General features: G+C 46.5%; 1 protein-coding gene across 1 annotated transcript in view; it reads right to left on the bottom strand.

The window, feature by feature from the left end:
- Positions 1 to 9,658, bottom strand: part of LOC138284889 (discoidin, CUB and LCCL domain-containing protein 1-like) — a 180,831-nt gene extending 171,173 nt beyond the window's left edge. Inside the window, exon 1 of the mRNA XM_069224136.1 lies at positions 9,429 to 9,658. Coding sequence (XP_069080237.1) covers positions 9,429 to 9,492 — 64 coding nt within the window. The 5' untranslated portion in view covers positions 9,493 to 9,658. The remainder of the gene's footprint in view (positions 1 to 9,428) is intronic.
- Positions 9,659 to 17,284: the final 7,626 nt, after the last annotated feature.

Below are 17,284 nucleotides of genomic sequence, written 5' to 3'. Positions count from 1 at the left end.
CTTTTCTGTACAGCCGAAGATGGGTTCTGTCATTTTTAAAAGTGACAGAACAGAGGCTTTTGGGTAGAAAATGTGCCTCCCTCCACAGGAAGTGGTGATTCAGCAGAGGATTATCCACTGTGGCTAGTAGCCTGATGGCAACCAGCAACCACACCCCTAATGCCCATAAATCTTGAATTTAAGGGGCTCCCCTGACACCATAACCTCAGATCTGATGAAACTGTAACAAAGGACAAAGAAGAGACCTGTGACTGAGACTTTAGGATCTGCACAAAGCAAAGGTGCAAAACCTGCTCCTATGGCAACAATCCTACAACTCCACAACCACCACTCGTCCTGGACCACAGAATGGACCCAAAGGAAAGAGGAGCCATCCTGCAAGCCAAAGGTAACTTCAGAACTCCCTTGACTTAAGGTACTAGTACCTTGCAGTGCAGAGGCAACCCAAACTCCCGGAACCAAAGAATCACTACCTATCCGGCATGCTGGCGGGTTGGCCTAAAAGTAAAAGTTCCAGTGCATTTTGGGAAAAGCAGTCCTGATCTCCACAAAATTTTGTACAGCTACTGTTTTGCCCCGAAGGTGAAAGTAGCCAAAAGCTATATCTGCTACTATCAAGCCTTTTTGGTGGCCAGTGGGGTTACCACTAACTTTGTTTGACGCTGTGCCTTGAGGGAACCCCCGCAGCATCTTCAATCTGGTGCCCCTACTGGTCCCGCTATTGAGATTTTGCACCCCCTTCCTCACCAGCACCATCTCGGCAGCAAATCCAGCACCTGCAACTCCTGCGTTCAGCACCAGGACAACTCTACAACCGGGCCCTACAAGCCAACTAAAATTCTACTGACATCGGAACCTGGTGCTAGGACCCGCCTCACCTTACCATCCAGTGGTTTCCAGTGAACTTGACCTGCAAGTGACCGAGTGTCACTAGTGTAATTTCTCATTGACCCAATGGCAAGCATGAAGTGCACTGATTTATTTTTCCTTCAAAAATCCATAACTCCGAGTGCGCTCTTTTGATTGTCTTTGTTTTGGTGTAAACAATTAAATAAAAATCTGCTTTAATTTTTTATAAATTAGTGTTGGATTTCTGTTGAGTCGTGTCAATTACTTATCGTCCAGGTTGGTCAACTTTGCCCAAGGAGGGCAACCCCTGAAGCAACTGAAAATATATAAGGAGGATGCTACCCAGGAACTGACATTACTGAGGGGTTAGGGCTTACCTCTCTAGGTGCAAGCACTCCAGCCTGATTTTGCCACTTGTGGGGCACAGAGGGACCTCCCTGCAGGCATGCGGCTAACACATTTGTGAGGTGTGTTGCGGGCGTTGTGGGGCAAAGGGGAAATCGCCTAAACGTGACATGAGAAAAGCTAAAGTCATTGAGGCATGGAGGTCTCCCCGTGCAAGTGTAAAGGTCAGGCTTGCCAAAAGAGGAGGACCCCTGAATCAATAGAGTATTTAAGAAGGATCCTAACTAGGAATTGGTTTTCCTGAGGGAGTAGGCTTTTCTTCTCAGGTACAAGCATTCCACCCTCTGCACACCAAGCTGTGATGGGGTTAAGACAGATTAAAGAGGTGTACAGTCTGTGCTTTATTGATGCTTGCCAAATTGTCGCAGGCAAACAATGATAATGCTGGGCAGTATTCAGTCATCATTTTTAGCTCACCTGTTGTACCATCCTAAGGTTGAACATCTTGTGATAACAACTGGCGACACGTAACTGTTATAAAGGTATATCTTTCGAGTTTATTTAGTTTGTGGGTACATACAAAGGAGGTCACTCCAAGGACACAAATATTAGTTCAGCTCTCAGATCTACTGTCAGCTCATGGTATCAGAATCTAAAATATGTGCAATACTTGATGTATCACAGATACATGGAACACTCAATACTTTACATATACAGACGGGGGAAAACAGAGACCCAGGACGCTTACACAGCGCGCCACTGGTATTATATAACAGCGGCGAGACAAAATATGGGACTGGTTAGCTAAGTTATACAATAGGAAAAGACAAATTACACAGCATAGTGCTGCAAATTCTGTGCCTGCATTACCTCACTATTCCTTTTGTTATGTTAACACGTATGGCTATAAAAGGAAGTCCAATGCTTTGCAAGATATAAAGTTTTTAAAGACGGAAAAGTATACATCTTCACTAAATCCTAGTGGAAAAGGTACTCAACAACAAATAGCTTTGCCTTGCATAAACGCGAAGAAATACGATTCTCTAACTATTTCTAACATTAAACTGTTCTACTCTGGAAGACAGAAAGGACAATGCTAGAAACAGCCAGAGAACAGTATGTATGTACTTTCATGCAAAGCAAAATTAAAGCATTACTTGTTGAATAACATTTCCAGTACGGTTTGGTGAAAATGCATAATGCTGCACATATAGAAAACAAGTATAAACACTTCCTGGAAAAAAAGGTGTTATGTCTTTTGAAACAGCGCATCCAAGTTATGTTGTGGGACTAGTCTGCAGTTTGGGTTTTACATTGTATATAGACTACGAGCCTCTTCAAACACCTTTTTCCAATAACCAATGGCCCTGAAAAACAAAACTTTACTTTTCTAAAAAGGTTGGTATGAGGCACAGTGAGATATCCTATGTTAAAAATAAACCTTAAAAAAAAAAAGCTTTATTGGGAGATTTCTCTCACGTGGTGCGAGAGAGACAGTGATTAAAATCTACTGTAGGTCAACATTTCAGACACTATAAAGGGTAACCGGAAGACGTCTTTACCACAAGCCAGAATTACATGACTGGCTATACTAGGAGGGAATGGAGGAAACAACGGTGGTGGGAACTGACACACCATTGGCCAAAAGAGTCATATTCGAGAGGGCACTGCCCACGAGCGAACAGAAGACGACCATGGAGGACCGCCATGGACCAATGGTACGAATCAGAAGAGCCAACATATCGAGTCAGGATGTGCCTTCAAAAACACAAGAAGATATGGGGAAGTGCTGGAATACGCCGCCATCTCTAACCACTGACGCCACTCAGAGGATGCTTACGTGGCCGTGACAGAAAATGTGCACTCTATTGGCTTCGGTTATCATTTTCAAATGCATGTTTCATGTATGCCATGTGTTATATGATATAAAATTTGGTTCTATAAAAAACAAATATACATTTATTTGGATTTTTCGGTAGTTTGTGAGCTTCGAATATCTGCAGTTTTAAGAAAAGTATGGTTGGTGTATCATGAATTTGTACAAATAGTTTAATGGACAACGAAGAAATTATTTTTTCCTTGATTCTTTAAACATATGATTTAGCTCACATAGCATTTCATCAACTGGGGACATACATCAATATTCTATGCAGAAATATTTCACCATATAATACAATTGTAACACACCCATACAGCAGGCAAGAACTGAAAGTCGGCCAGATAACCTTTGCTCGGTGTCTGGCCAGCACAAGTGTGGCAATTTTTTAAAGTTAACTTTTCATGCAAATGAGCTGGAAAGGGGCAGTTGTTGAGATCCACACCTGAGCATTATGTAGTGGAAAATGTGGCAAGTGTGTTAGATAATTATGTGGAAAAACAACTGCCACTGAATTGCGTTTTTATCATCGACCTACTTTACCTACACACTGCATTGAATCAAACACAGGTCACAAAGCTGGTGCCACTGCACACCAACCATATGCATTCAGCCTTGGCACGAGCACAGTGAGGGCAAGGGCCCAGAGCACCACAAATTCACTGGCATTAGCAGGACACCTATCTCGCACATTTAAAAAAAAGTATATTTATTATACAGGATTATGGGCCAGATGTACTAAAATGTAATTTTGCATTTCATAAATAGACACTTCATAGAAATCGCTTTTTGGGAAATACTATGTACAGAGATACCGATTTCCTAATAGCGATTCCTACAAAGTAGGAATCACTATTAGGAAATCACATATAAGGAATCCCATTACATTTGTGTCAATGGGCTGGTTTTGCATTTCCCAAATGGCGATTTCCTTGAGAAATGCAAAACAGAGGATAACAATGGGAAAAAGGCCCCCCTTTGTGCACCCCAAAAATAGTGATGCACATATAAAGCACACATATGCCCAAGGGGCAAGTGTGTGTTCTATTACAATTTAAAAAAAGCCTTTTGGGGTCCTTTTTTAAAATTGCACATTGTTACCATCGACTTGAAGTCAATGTCAATTGTATTTCCTAAATACAAAAATTGCATTTAGAAAACGCTTTGTACATCAGAATAGGAATCGCCAATAGGTAATCCCTATTTGCGATTTCCTAAAGACCTTTGTACATCAGAAAAGGCTGTTTTACATTTCTTAACAGCCCAAAATACCAATTTGGACAGTTAAGAAATGCAAAAGGACTTTGTACATCTGGCCCTATATTGCATTGGACCTACCCAAATGATACATCAAAGCATTTAAAAGTTTTGAAAACAAATAGGGGACTAAGGAAAAAAGCTATGAAGCAAGTTATCTGTAAAGAATCCCAAGAAGTCATGATATCAGGAAGGGTGCAGAGGAAAAAGCTATCCGAACGGGTGATTCTTCAGTGATTGCCTGAACTTGATAAGCTGTTTTCAGCGCAGAGGGAAGAAGGAAATAAGTCTGATAGGGAGAAGCCTCATACAAGGATGTATTTACCACCAATGTGTTTCTATCTTGAAGGACATAACAACAGGGCATTGCCCCACTGGGTAAGAGCCAGCAGTAGAAAAATAAAACGGTATTTTGTTATTATTTTATTTTTCTGCTGCTGGCTCAGCCAGCATGTGCAGGGTGGGGCTGGGCCATGGGAGGGGGAAGAGGGTGTAGAGTGCACCAAGTGTGCATGTGTGTTTGGATGGCTGTCTTAGGCGCACTCAGATTTCTCAAACTTGCACAGCTGGGCTGGAGAAACTGCACAGACCCCGGTGCACTGTCTTAGCGGCAGAGCAAGCCACTCAGACCAATCCTGACGCTGCTCTCATGCTAGGTTTAGCATGAAAGCAGTGCCAAGACTGCTGGGGAGCCTAAACTAGTGTCCCAATGAATGCTGAGACACCAGAAGAGCAGAGGAGTGAGGCAGCAGGTGGGGGGAAAGGTAAGTGGTTTTTTTTGTTTTTTACTTATTTGTTTCCCCCATCATCTGTAACCTCCACCCCAACCTTGACATTTGCGGCTGCAGCCGCTGCACAACAAAGTGGTACTGGGCGGCTGCCCTTCGGCATCTGCTCGGTAAGGCAGCAGCACGTAACATTTATTACGCACTGTAACCTCATACGGGGCTGAGCTTGCACTGCATTCCAAAAGAAATCGGATTATGGCATGAGAGAAATGATCCTCTATGGTGCAGGAGAGCCACGTTCTCTAGGTAAAAAATCATCCTCGGTGTCAGTTGGCACAAGCTGATTGTTTACAACCTAACTCCTGGCTCCTGTCGTCTCCAGTCCACACCCATCCCCGTCTCTTATCCCAAATATTGCCTGCTCTCACAAGTAAGATCCTGAGCCTTCAAATAACGTTCTTGTTCCTGTTTACTTCTGAACTTGTTTACACAGTTTCTCATGGCCCTCCAGCAAGTAGCTCCCTCCCACATTACTTGTTATGCTACTTCACTATTGACAGACTCCAGGCCGAGTCTGTACAGACAGCAGAGTTCTTACCTGCATAGCCACCAGGAAGATAAGTGGGTAAGGAAATCCTGAGAATGATTCAAACTGGATCAAATCCAGACAAGAGATGGCAGAGAAGGCTTCTGAACTAGGACAGCTTCTCTCTTTAGCAAAATATCCCCAGCTGCAGAGGCGACATTAAGTATTTCACACTAATACAAAAGTCATGCGCTAAGGTCTAATGCTGCGTGTAACCACACCTACCTCCGAGACAGGGACCTTTCCTGTCGCTAAATAAACTATCTACAGCATGCAGTCTAATGCAGTGTGTGCAAGCCTTGCATGCAGGGAGCTTCTCTCACTAACAAACCATCCACTGCACCAGAGCTTAATGTAGTGAGGCAAACCTCTGCCGAAGGGAGCTTCTCTCACTAACAAACCATCCATCGCCCCAGAGCTCTTAATGTAGTGAGGCAAACCTCTGCCGAAGGGAGCTTCTCTCACTAACAAACCATCCATCGCCCCAGAGCTCTTAATGTAGTGAGGCAAACCTCTGTCGAAGGGAGCGTCTCTCACTAACAAACCATCCATCGCACCAGAGCTTAATGTGGCGAGGCAAACATCAGAAGCAGGGTGATTCTTTAACAAACCATCCACCGCACCAGAGCTTAATGTAGTGAGGCAAACCTCTGCCAAAGGGAGCTTCTCTCACTACCAAACATCCACAACACCAGAGCTTGATGAAGTGAGCAAAACATCAGCAGTAGGGAGCTACTGTCACTAACCATTCGTGCCACCAGATCTTGATGAGCTGTTTGCAAACCTCAACAGCAAGGAGCTTCTCTCACCGAAAAACCATCCCCGCACCAGAGCTTAATGCAGTGTGTGCACACCTCAGCAGCAGGGAGCTTCTCTCACTAACAAACAATCGACAGCACCAGTGCTAAATATAGTGTGTGCACACCACAGCAGCAGAGAGCTTCTCTCACTAACAAACAATCGACAGCACCAGTGCTAAATATAGTGTGTGCACACCTCAGCAGCAGGGAGCTTCTCTCACTAACAAACCATCCCCGCACCAGAGCGTAATGCAGTGTGTGCACACCTCAGCAGCAGGGAGCTTCTCTCACTAACAAACCATCCCCGCACCAGACCGTAATGCAGTGTGTGCACACCTCAGCAGCAGGGAGCTTCTCTCACTCACCATCCATGCCACAAAAGCTTGATTCAGTGTGTGCAAACTTCAGCAGCAGGGAGCTTCTCTCGCCGACAAACCATCCCAGCACCAGAGCTTAATGCAGTGGTGCACACCTCAGCAGCAGGGAGCTTCTCTGACTAACAAACCATCCACAGCACCAGTTCTAAATGCAGTGTGTCTGCACACCTGAGCAGCCAGCCCGCTTACTAAAAATACTCAGGTCTACAATAAGCACCCAATGTATTGCATGCGCCCCAGAGTCCCTAACAAACCATCCACAACACCCGAGCTTAGTGCACGGAGTCTATACATCTGCCTCCGATGCACAGAGCTTCTCGTATTATCCACGAAACCTCAGGCCACACAAGAGCCCACTGCAGTGAGCTGACTTGCCTCACAGGGAGGGAGCACGTCTCACTAACAAGTCTTCGCCAGCTCTAGTACCAAATGCAGCATGTCTGCACATCAGTTTTAAAAGCAGGGAAACTTCTCTTACTAACAAACCCTCAGAGCCAGATGCTGTGCGTACGAAGAAAGAGGTTTAGAGAGGTATTTACTTCCCTTGCTCCAAGGGCGTACGCCTTCCTCGCCCCATTAACGCATACAGTCGTCCTGTTAGGATTTCTAAAAACTACATTTGAGGGAGAGACACAAACTTACTTTCTCACTTTTGTGATAAGCACCTCAATTCTCTAAATATTATTTTTATGTAATGTAATGTTTTTAGTAACTTGTCCATGATCAAAATAGAATGGATCACAGTCGCCTGGTCCTTGTTCTACGCATTAGCCTACAGGTCCCCGTGCACAGTGCGCCGATCCTAAAGCAGTCACTCTGGAGGAACCGCAGAGGAAGGAAACATGGGAATGGGCAGAGCTCACTTGTGCCCTCTTCCCCCGTGTCCTTGCGCCCCTCTACGTCCCTTGCCAGCTCCACGGGTTCCCTTCTATAGCTGATCCCAGGCTCCGTGTCTTGGTTGACTCCGGTGACAATCCTGACGTATGGACAGATCCCTTCTGTGTGCCAACAGCCTCTTCTGGTCCCGCTCCCCGTGTGTGCCCATCTTACTATAGCTACACCATACATCTCCTCTCTAGCCCAGATGCCCTACATAATAACAGCCCTCCACGCAAAGCCCACTTTCCACTGCCCCATAGCCTCTGTGTGCCCACTGCCACTAACTGCCCCAGTCCTCCTTCCCTGACTGCATGATCCATTGCTGACAAGTGACTCCATGTGTGACAACTTTCACCAGCCCCGGCTGCACGCAGGAGCTTGGGGGTGCACGCTGATATCAGGGCGTACACAACTATAAGCTCCAGAATGCCAACGGGTGTTGTACAGCAAACCAAGACTGGCACAAGGTGCCGCATAGGCAGTGGCGTAACGTGGGGGTGCAGGGGGGCCGGCCGCACCGGGCGCAACATCTGGGGGGGGGGGGGGGGGGGGGGGGCGCGCTCGCACTCGCGAGTGCTAAAATCCACGGGTTAGGGGGCGCAAATTACTTGCCTTGCCCCGGGTGCTGACAACCCACGCTACGCCACTGCGCATAGGAAACACTTGCAGCGTTTCTGCCCTTCACTACTCCTGTCCCTTTGGTAGCGTTTCACTCCTCATATAAAATGCCTGGTCGACCACCACGACCCCCCGGTCCCCACAAGCATCAAATGATGTAACGCCACCCCAGATCTTCATTTAGAAGTTTTAAAAATGAAATCAATTCACGGGGACAAAGTCGCGTAGATGCCAGCTGTCAGTGACGTCAAAGACCCGGAATGCCGCGAAATCATGATTCCACATTATGACTCTTTCATCCATCACCCCGAACCTCGATTCCTTATCTGTCTTCTGCAGAATCTCTTTTCGTACGCGCTTTCTCAGTGTGCACAGTTTTACTAGCTTTCCCTCCTCCTTCCCACCTGGTCCACCCAGAGTGCCCCATCCTGCTCTGGCACTCTGTGCCCCCTCTCATCTCGCCTTGCATCACAGCTCTCCTCCCAGCCTCCTGTCTGTCCCCCTCCCTCCCAAACTGTGTGGCATTGCCCCTGCCTCCCTTCAGTGCCCGGGCAGTCTCAAGGTATGCAGACCTACCTACACTTTTTTAGTCCATGCTTTTTTAATGTCTGTGAACCCCTCCCCTTTTGCCCCTGTTCCTGTCATCTCATTCCCACGCAGTACCCTAAGTGTTCTCCGCGCTTCCTGCCCGCTCTACCCTTTGCCCACAAATCGTTCCCCCTTCTAATGTTCAAGTCCCTGTCCAAGCCACCTGCCTCCCCTGGTTGCCCCCGACCTGCTGACTCGGCGTCTGCCTACACTATGTGCAACCTGCATGTTGTAGGTGTTCATGTAATGTTAGTATACCAAGTCTCATGATGTTGTCCTTGCCTTCCTTTCCTATTGGCGGGGCCCCTGCTCCCGGTCCAGCCCCCACCCCCCTCCCCGCACCCCATGCATCCTCGCCGCCAGTCTGAGCCCAGTAGTACCTCTCTATCCCTTGTGCAACCGTGCCCCCCCCAAGACTCTACGTAAATTAAGACCAAATCATCTTTGAAACTTTGATCTCTCAGCCCACACTTTACCCACACTCCTCTGCATTCTCTGGGACCCTCTTCCCATCCCTCCTCTCACCTCTCTGGCCCCGGCCCGAGCTCAGCAGCATCACGGCCAGGAGAAGCGCGAGGAGCCCGACCATGATCCGTCCCGTCCACAAGCTCCCACAGTCTGGGGACCGAGGAAGAGCGGTGAACGAGAGCAGAGTGGGCGCGGCCACAGCAAGAGACACACCCACCCCTCCGGGCCAAACGTCTCCTGTTTAGATAGACGCGCCCAGTCACGCTCATGCAGCCAAAGTGTCACGCCTAGAACTTCTGCAGCCCAAAAGCTATAGCCACGCCCACACCCTGCGGAAGACGAGTGTGCAAAACCGAGAGTTAAGCCCCGCCCATAAAAGCATGGCCACACCTACCAGTGCAAGCCGCACCCATTGAAGTTTAGCCAGACTATTCCGTCCTTCTTTAGGAAGCGGATCCTGGAAACAGCCCCTAGCGTCTGACTTTTGATTCGTAAACAAGGCTTAAAGTCTCCTCCCCCGAAGCTAGGCACCCCATAAAATTACCTCCTCCGTTCCATAGGCCTGCGCTATCTGTTGAGGGTTGCGTGAAAGAATAAACCCAAGGAAGGGGGGACAAGGAAGCATCCAATATCGTATATATATATTGTAATGGCCTTTTTTATAACGCTTAAAAGGGGACGAGGCACTGAAAGCTCGAGCCGGGCTCGCGCTTGAAACCTGGCTTTGGATGAGCCTGATATCCTGTTGGAACCCCAGCCCATATCGAACCGAGCTTTCCTGTTGCTTATGTCTGCATGCCTCCCTCTATCCAGGATGTTGCACTATAGCAAGATCTGCTGACCAGGTTCCAGTCTGGTGTTGGCTCAACATCCTGCGTTTCTGGGCAAATCACGTAATCTCCCCCTGCCTATAAACAATGTAAAATTTTCTAGCATTCACAACAAGAATTTTCAATTCTATTAAGGACACGGGGCGAGGATTATGCGTCTCATTCTATTGCCTTTATTTCTCAGAAGCTAATAAAAATCAAAGTTTCATAACACTACTTTTCCGAATAAACCACTATATTCGCATGATCAACCATAGAGCATATCCCTATAAAGAACCTGTCAACAGTAAAACCCTTCCTCTTTCTTTGCACAATTAGAGACAGTTAATCCCCTGCATCTGTAACAGAAGTTCATAACAAGAACAACAGAACCTCAAGTCAAACGGGAGGCACTAGGGGGCAGCTGTATCAAAGGATTTTACCCACTCTGTGTCTATGGGAAAAAGCTTTAGTACATATGGCCCTAGGTGAATTACTCTCTGTATGTAAATCTGTAGTTGGATAGCTGGAAGTGCAGCTGAATTCCCCAACGAAAGTGGATCTTACACAATAGAGAACTGAAGGAACCACGATCCCTTGTCGCCTTGTCCTAGGAAGAAGAACAAATAACACAAGCCATAAACCTTGTCTCAAGGCATAAAATCAATCACTGAACAATTCTACCAGTGAACCAATCGGGGGAGGGAACAATATGGCTAAGAACAAAAATCTATCACTCACATTGTTTACTTTTGCATATCACATCAAGCCAAAACTTACAATAACCAAATGGGATAATCCTTGCCTCATGTCCTTAATAGAATTGAACATTCTTGTAGCAAATGCCACACAATTTTACATTCTACGTCAGAACCAAAGGCTCCGATTATGCTTGTTTAAAGCTGACCCATCACCACAGAAGATACATCAACAATAGACTTATAATGGAACGTTTTAAAAGTAGATTCCGATGAACAATCAGCGTCTTTTAATATGTCCTCCAAATGGGACCCCAATGAGAAGGATTTTGATGCCATTGCCCCTCTACCTGAGTGAGCACCAAATATAGAAACATCTATACCTGCCTCTGCTAGGAGCCATCTCATCCATCTTGCTTATGAAGCAGAGGATACCGTACAAAAAGACTTCTTCAAGGCTAATAATAATTGACCCTACATGTCAGTCCGGAATTCGGCTGTTCTTACCTCATAAGCTTTAAGCATTGTACCACAGAAAGCTTGGGGTTAATCGGAAAAGCAGGATAGGATACTAACCTGGTATTACATTTATTTCTTTTGGATATGATAAAAGAGACTCCATCCAGGGAAAACTGGCACCCTGACAGGTCTAGAGCCTTCATGTGGACACTCTTTTACATGAAATAATACACTGCAACATAGTCAGCTTGGCTGACAACTGTTTCCGAGGCAGATACTTATTGCTTGGCCAAGAGTCTAAAAACCTCAGGACTACATTCAAATCCCATAATTCTGAGTATTTGTGTTGATGAGTGTTTAATATCCGAACTCCTCACACTAACTTGCATACAATGGGCAGTTGTCCAATCGGTCTCCCGTCTATAAATGAGTGACTGGCAGAAATGTCAGAAAGGAAATTGTTAATCGACCAATAGGCCATCCCAGCAGCTGCCATGTAGGAAAGAAAATTCAAGAGCATGGTACAATCAGTGTTAGAGGGGTCTGCACCCTGTGCAATGCACCAATTACACCAGCATCTCCATGCTGAGGCATATCATTTGTGAGTACCAGACACCCTGTATTGTTTTACCCTAAACTAAGAGAACACAATGCCAAAATAATTCAGCACTCTTAGTTTGAATAATATATTTATTAAGGCACTTCTCAAATATCAAATAAAGGTCATACAACTATATGAGAATAAGCATATAACTCAAGTGCAGCAGAACGTGTATATACAAAGATAAATGAGTACATCAAGTGGTCAAGACTTAAAAAGAAATGTGCAATGCATCAACAGAGCACATACCCATGAGCTAAATAATCGAGTTGAAGTCATCATCCTCACCAGCGTGACTGAGGGAGCCCTCAGATCAGTCAGGCAGGAGACCCGATAAGGATCACAAATCGATTCTGGGCAATGCATCCATTCCACAGGCGAGCTCCTGTCTGAGCACCAAGTCTCCCTGTCTTTTGTTCCTTAAAACACCTCAAGAAGAGAGTTCGAGAACCCATCCCCGTTATGAAACTAAACGCTGACTGTACTTCGTCTGCATCAATAACACCCATAGAAGCTGGTCAGGCTCCCCGTATTTGTTCTGAGATAGATTCGTACATTCCTCTGATAAAAACAGTCTTATCCCTGTGAACTCTTATCAAGTCCACATCCCACATAGTACGTTCCAGCACTGTTCGACTTCATGCTGGTGAAGGGAAAATCAACTTTTGTGAGGAAAAACACCTCAACTGCCGCAGGACACAAAATGGAATCACTCGAACAAGATGTGTCTTGAGCCACACGCAAAAAGCCTGGGAGATTCCACTTTTTCCTGAAAGTTACCAGGCTACCAGTGACAGCTGATCTGTTTGGAGCAATGGGCGCGGAAGACCTCCCCCCCTCCCCGGTCCAACAGAAGATTCAAACGCCAAGGTATTAAGATTGAAGGAGCACATGTTAACTCCAGTACATTCAGAAACCAGGCTTGTGCCCTCCAAAGCGGGGTCACTAAGATAATCTCTGCTTCATGCAATCTCAGTTGAGCCTCTGCTTTCTGCGATCTCAGTTGAGCCAATACTCTGGGAATCATCATAAATGGGGGAAAAGCATAGGAGCCGAACGGGCTCCAGTCCTGCAGAAATGCATCTGTCGCATGTGCCCTCAGATCCGGGTGCAATCTGAAGTACGTCTGGAGTTTACTGTTCAAACGGGATGCAAACAGATCGTTCTCACAGGGACCTCACCTGTGAACTAGAGAGTGAAAGACCTTCGGGTGAAGTCTACAATTGATGAAATCCCGCAGGTGGATTGAGTGCCAGTCTGCTATCACATTGCATTGGTCCAGCATATATTCCGCCATCACTGAGATGTGGTTCTGAAAGCAGATGTGCCAAACATCTTTGGCTATTTCCGATAGAATTGTGGATCTGGCCCGCTGAGTTTGTTCACATAGCAGACCGCAGAGATATTGTCCATGCGAAGGAGGATGCAACATTTTGCCTTCCCTCCCACAAAACTCCGGATAGCGAAAGAACCCGCTAGAAATTGCAGTCAGTTGTTATGTAGATTGAACTCTGCTGAGGTCCAACAACCAATTGTGGACATCAGGCTCCAACAGGCTCCCGGGCCTCAGCGGCTGGCATGTGACTCAATGGTCATCTCGGGCATCGAGCCGAAGATGGCTCTGCCGTTCTAAGCCTCCATGTGTCTCAACCCCCAAGAAATTTCCATCTTCGCATCCTCTGATAGAGAGACTTGTTGAGAATATGAAAGACCTTTGTTCAGATGTTGGTTTTGCAAGCTTTGTAGGGCCCGATAATGGAAGGGGCCTGGAAATATCGCTTGAATGGAGGAAGCAAGAAGGCCCACTAGATGGGCTATGAACCTCAAGGATGTAGTCTTCTTGGACAAAACTGTCCTTAAGTCCCCCTTGATATTCTTCACCTTCTGAGGTGGGAGAACAAGTTGAGCGGATTGAGAGTTTACCTGGAAACCCAGAAATTCTATGCATTGGGATGTGTTCAGAGTAGATTTCTGGACATTGGTAACAAATCCCAGGTCCTGGAGAAGGGAGATCGTCCACTCCAGATGCATTATGGTTCTCTGTGGACATTGAGACATAATGATTATGTCATCTAGATAAATGATGAGGCGAACCCCCTGAGAACTCAGAAACTCCACTATCGGTTTCATGATCTTCGTGAAGCATCAAGGTGCTCACAATAGACCGAAGAGGAGGACCTTGAACTCGTAATACTTGTCGTTCGACTGAAATTAAAGGAAATGTCTGTTAGGTGGAAAAATAGGAATGGTCAAACATTCACCTTTTAAATCTAATCAAACCCTTCAATCTCCTTCTTGAAGCATGTTGTAGGAGGTGTGGGTATAGCGTTTTGAATAGAGTATTAGAATAGAGACTATAAGAGTCGAGATCTGGTTTTTCTATTGTTATGCCTTTATTTCTCTTATTTATATATTTCTTGTTCAATCCGTTTTCTGTTGGTTTCCAGTCTCTTTCTGGGCTTTTTACTGCATGGTTCTCAGGGGTCCCTTCCTTTAGCTTCTAATGCATTGTTCTGATCTCCTTTCAGGTGGCTCTCTCCAATGATGCGGACTCCGTTGTCCAAGGAGAAGCAGAAAGGTCACCGGTGTGGGAGTTGGGAGTGGGAAGAAACAAACAGAAAAGAAAGGAAAGGTAAGTCGGGTACTCTAGGGCTTCTGGCTTAGGGTTAGAAGGGGAGGTGGGGTGAGGTGGGAGGGGATGATGGGGTATTCCTCACTACATGCCCAAAGTATCACCAAGTCGTGGGGTGCTCCCTTTGGTCTCCAAGTTAAAGTAAGCAAGCTAATTCAAGAGGACTGTTGGCTTCACAGTACTCCTGGTGTACGTTAGTCCCCAAAATTATGAAGAGAGTTTCTCTCTTTGACCAACAATGTCGGGTTGGTCTTATGTGTCTGTTCCCATTTTTCTCCCCACACCGCCCGCTCCTTCCTCCCTCCCGAGGAGTGTGCTGTAACGCTTACGGAGGCAGAAACGTACCTGCGCTTGCCACGGCCCTCCAGGGACGTGCCGGGAGAGGGGTCCTTTATGGGGTTCTGATGCCGGTGACGTCGAGACCGGGTCCCCTCTGGATCCTTCTTTGTTCTTCTCCTCTCGGCGTTGGTGGTCCGGTCTCTCTTCCTCTCCAACTCCCGTCTCCTGTGCCGCCGACGTGCGCGTCTGTAGTCCTTCCTTTATTTTGTTAGAAACCCGGATATAGCATGATCAGTATACACTATAAATGGGTGTCCCAGGAGATAATATTGAAGATTTTCGATGGCCCATTTGATTGCTAGACACTGTTTCTCGATTATAGGGTAGCGTTGTTCACGGGGCAGGAGTTTGTGACTAATGAACACGATGTGGTGGTTGTTATCAGCCTCATCTTTTTGAAACAACATGGCTCCCATACCCACATCTGAAACGTCAGTCTGAAGATAAAATGGTTTATGGAAGTCTGGACAACATAACACGGGTTCCGTGGTAAGACTTTTCTCTAAGGTGGAATAACTATGTTGCTGGGCCGGGGTCAGGTTTGTTATCCTCACTGGCTGTCGCTTCCTTAAGAGATCGGTCAAGGGGGCAGCTAAGGCGGAATAGTGGGGTATAAACCTTCTATAGTAGCCCACTAGTCCAAGAAAGGAGCGCAACTCTTTTTTTGTGGACGGGGTAGGTATTTGTAGGATGGCTTCTATTTTACTCCTTTGAGGCTTAATCTGTCCTTTTCCTATGTAATAGCCAAGATATGCAATTTCTCTGCATGCTAGGCAACACTTTAAGGGGTTGGCAGTGAGTCCTGCATTTTGTAGTAGGTGGAATATTTTGTCTAGGTGAATTAGGTGTTCATTCCAGGATTCGCTATAGATCACTATGGCCCTCATTACGACCTTGGTGGGCGGCTGAAGCCACCCGCCAAGATCGGACCGCCGGGCGGCCGCCAATGCCAAGGAAAGGTAAGTCAGGTACTCTAGGGCTTCTGCTTAGGGTTAGAAGGGGAGGTGCAGTGAGGTGGGAGGGGGTGATGGGGTATTCCTTACTACATGCCTAAAATATCACCAAGTCGTGGGGTGCTCCCTTTGGTCTCCAAATTAAAGTAAGCAGGCTAATTCAGGAGGACTATTTGCTTCACAGTCCTCCTGTTGTACGTTAGCCCCCCCCCCAAAAAAGTTAACAATAGAATAAATGAAGAAAACCGCAACAACAACAACAAAAAAATGATGATGAGAGTTTCTCTCTTTGACCAACATTGTCGGGTTGGTCTTACGTGTCTGTTCCCGTTGCTCTCCCCACACCGCCCGCTCCCTCCTCCCTCCCGAGGAGTGTGCTGTAACGCTTACGGAGGCAGGAACGTACCTGCGCTAGCCACGTCCCTCCAGGGACGTGGCGGGAGAGGGGTCCTTTATGGGGTTCTGGTGCCCGTGAAGTCGGGCCCGGGTCTCCTCTGGATCCTTCTTTGTTCTTCTTGTCTCGGCGTTGGTAGTCTGGTCTCTCTTCCTCTCCAACTCCCGTCTCCTGTGCCTCCGACACGTGCGTCTGTAGTCCTTCCTTTATTTTGTTAGAAACCCAGATATCTGGGTTTCTACAGAACTCAGTAGCATCATTTCGATGAGTAGTGCCCCGGGGTCGACGTTGGTAACCGGGGGGCTAGCGACCCGGTTACACATGTCCCGAAAGAAGTGGATCCCTTCCATCTTTAAATGATGGTAGAGAATCCACTGGTTGAAGTCTCAAAGTTTGATAACAAATCTTAAGTCACCTCCTTTCTTTTCGACAAGGAAAATGGAACATAGGAAACCTTGTGGGTGCAGGTTGGACTCTTCTATTGCATCCTTTAGCAAGAGCGTCTGGATTTCTGAATTGATAAAGGTCTGATCTAGATGGGAAAAATACATCATGTGAGGAGGCCCGATTGTATTAAGGTTTTGTAAAACTCTAACTTGAAGCCTTGAATAGTCTCAAGAACCCATGAGTCCTGTGAAATATTCTGCCAGTTGTGTAAAAACAGCTGAGGTTTATGACTCTGAGTTCTCCCCCCCCCCCAAAGACATTTCCAACAAAGGAATAATTCTCACCTGAGTCGTTAGAGTCCTGAAAGGAGCCCTGAGAACCTCTTGTTCGTCCTTTCTGGAAACGCTCTCTGAAGGACTGCGATCTGGTTGGATAGGCGGTAGAAGCTTGGTATTGAAATCCACCTCTGCCTCTTTGAAAGTTGTCTCTTGGAGAGCCTTGTATGTAACCTCAGCCGAATGCTCGCCCCTTAAAGCATCCGGCCCTTCCAAAAAGTGGTCTCAGAACCTTCTTAATTGATTCTTGGGCCTTCTCTAAGTTGGAGTAGGTTGTAACAAATTTTGACAGCTCCTTTAAGAATG

The sequence above is a fragment of the Pleurodeles waltl genome, chromosome 3_1, assembly GCF_031143425.1.
Source record: "Pleurodeles waltl isolate 20211129_DDA chromosome 3_1, aPleWal1.hap1.20221129, whole genome shotgun sequence".
NCBI classification, from domain to species: Eukaryota; Metazoa; Chordata; class Amphibia; order Caudata; family Salamandridae; genus Pleurodeles; species Pleurodeles waltl.
The sequence above is the reverse complement of the archived record's forward strand: the minus strand, read 5'-3'. Positions and strand labels throughout refer to the sequence as shown.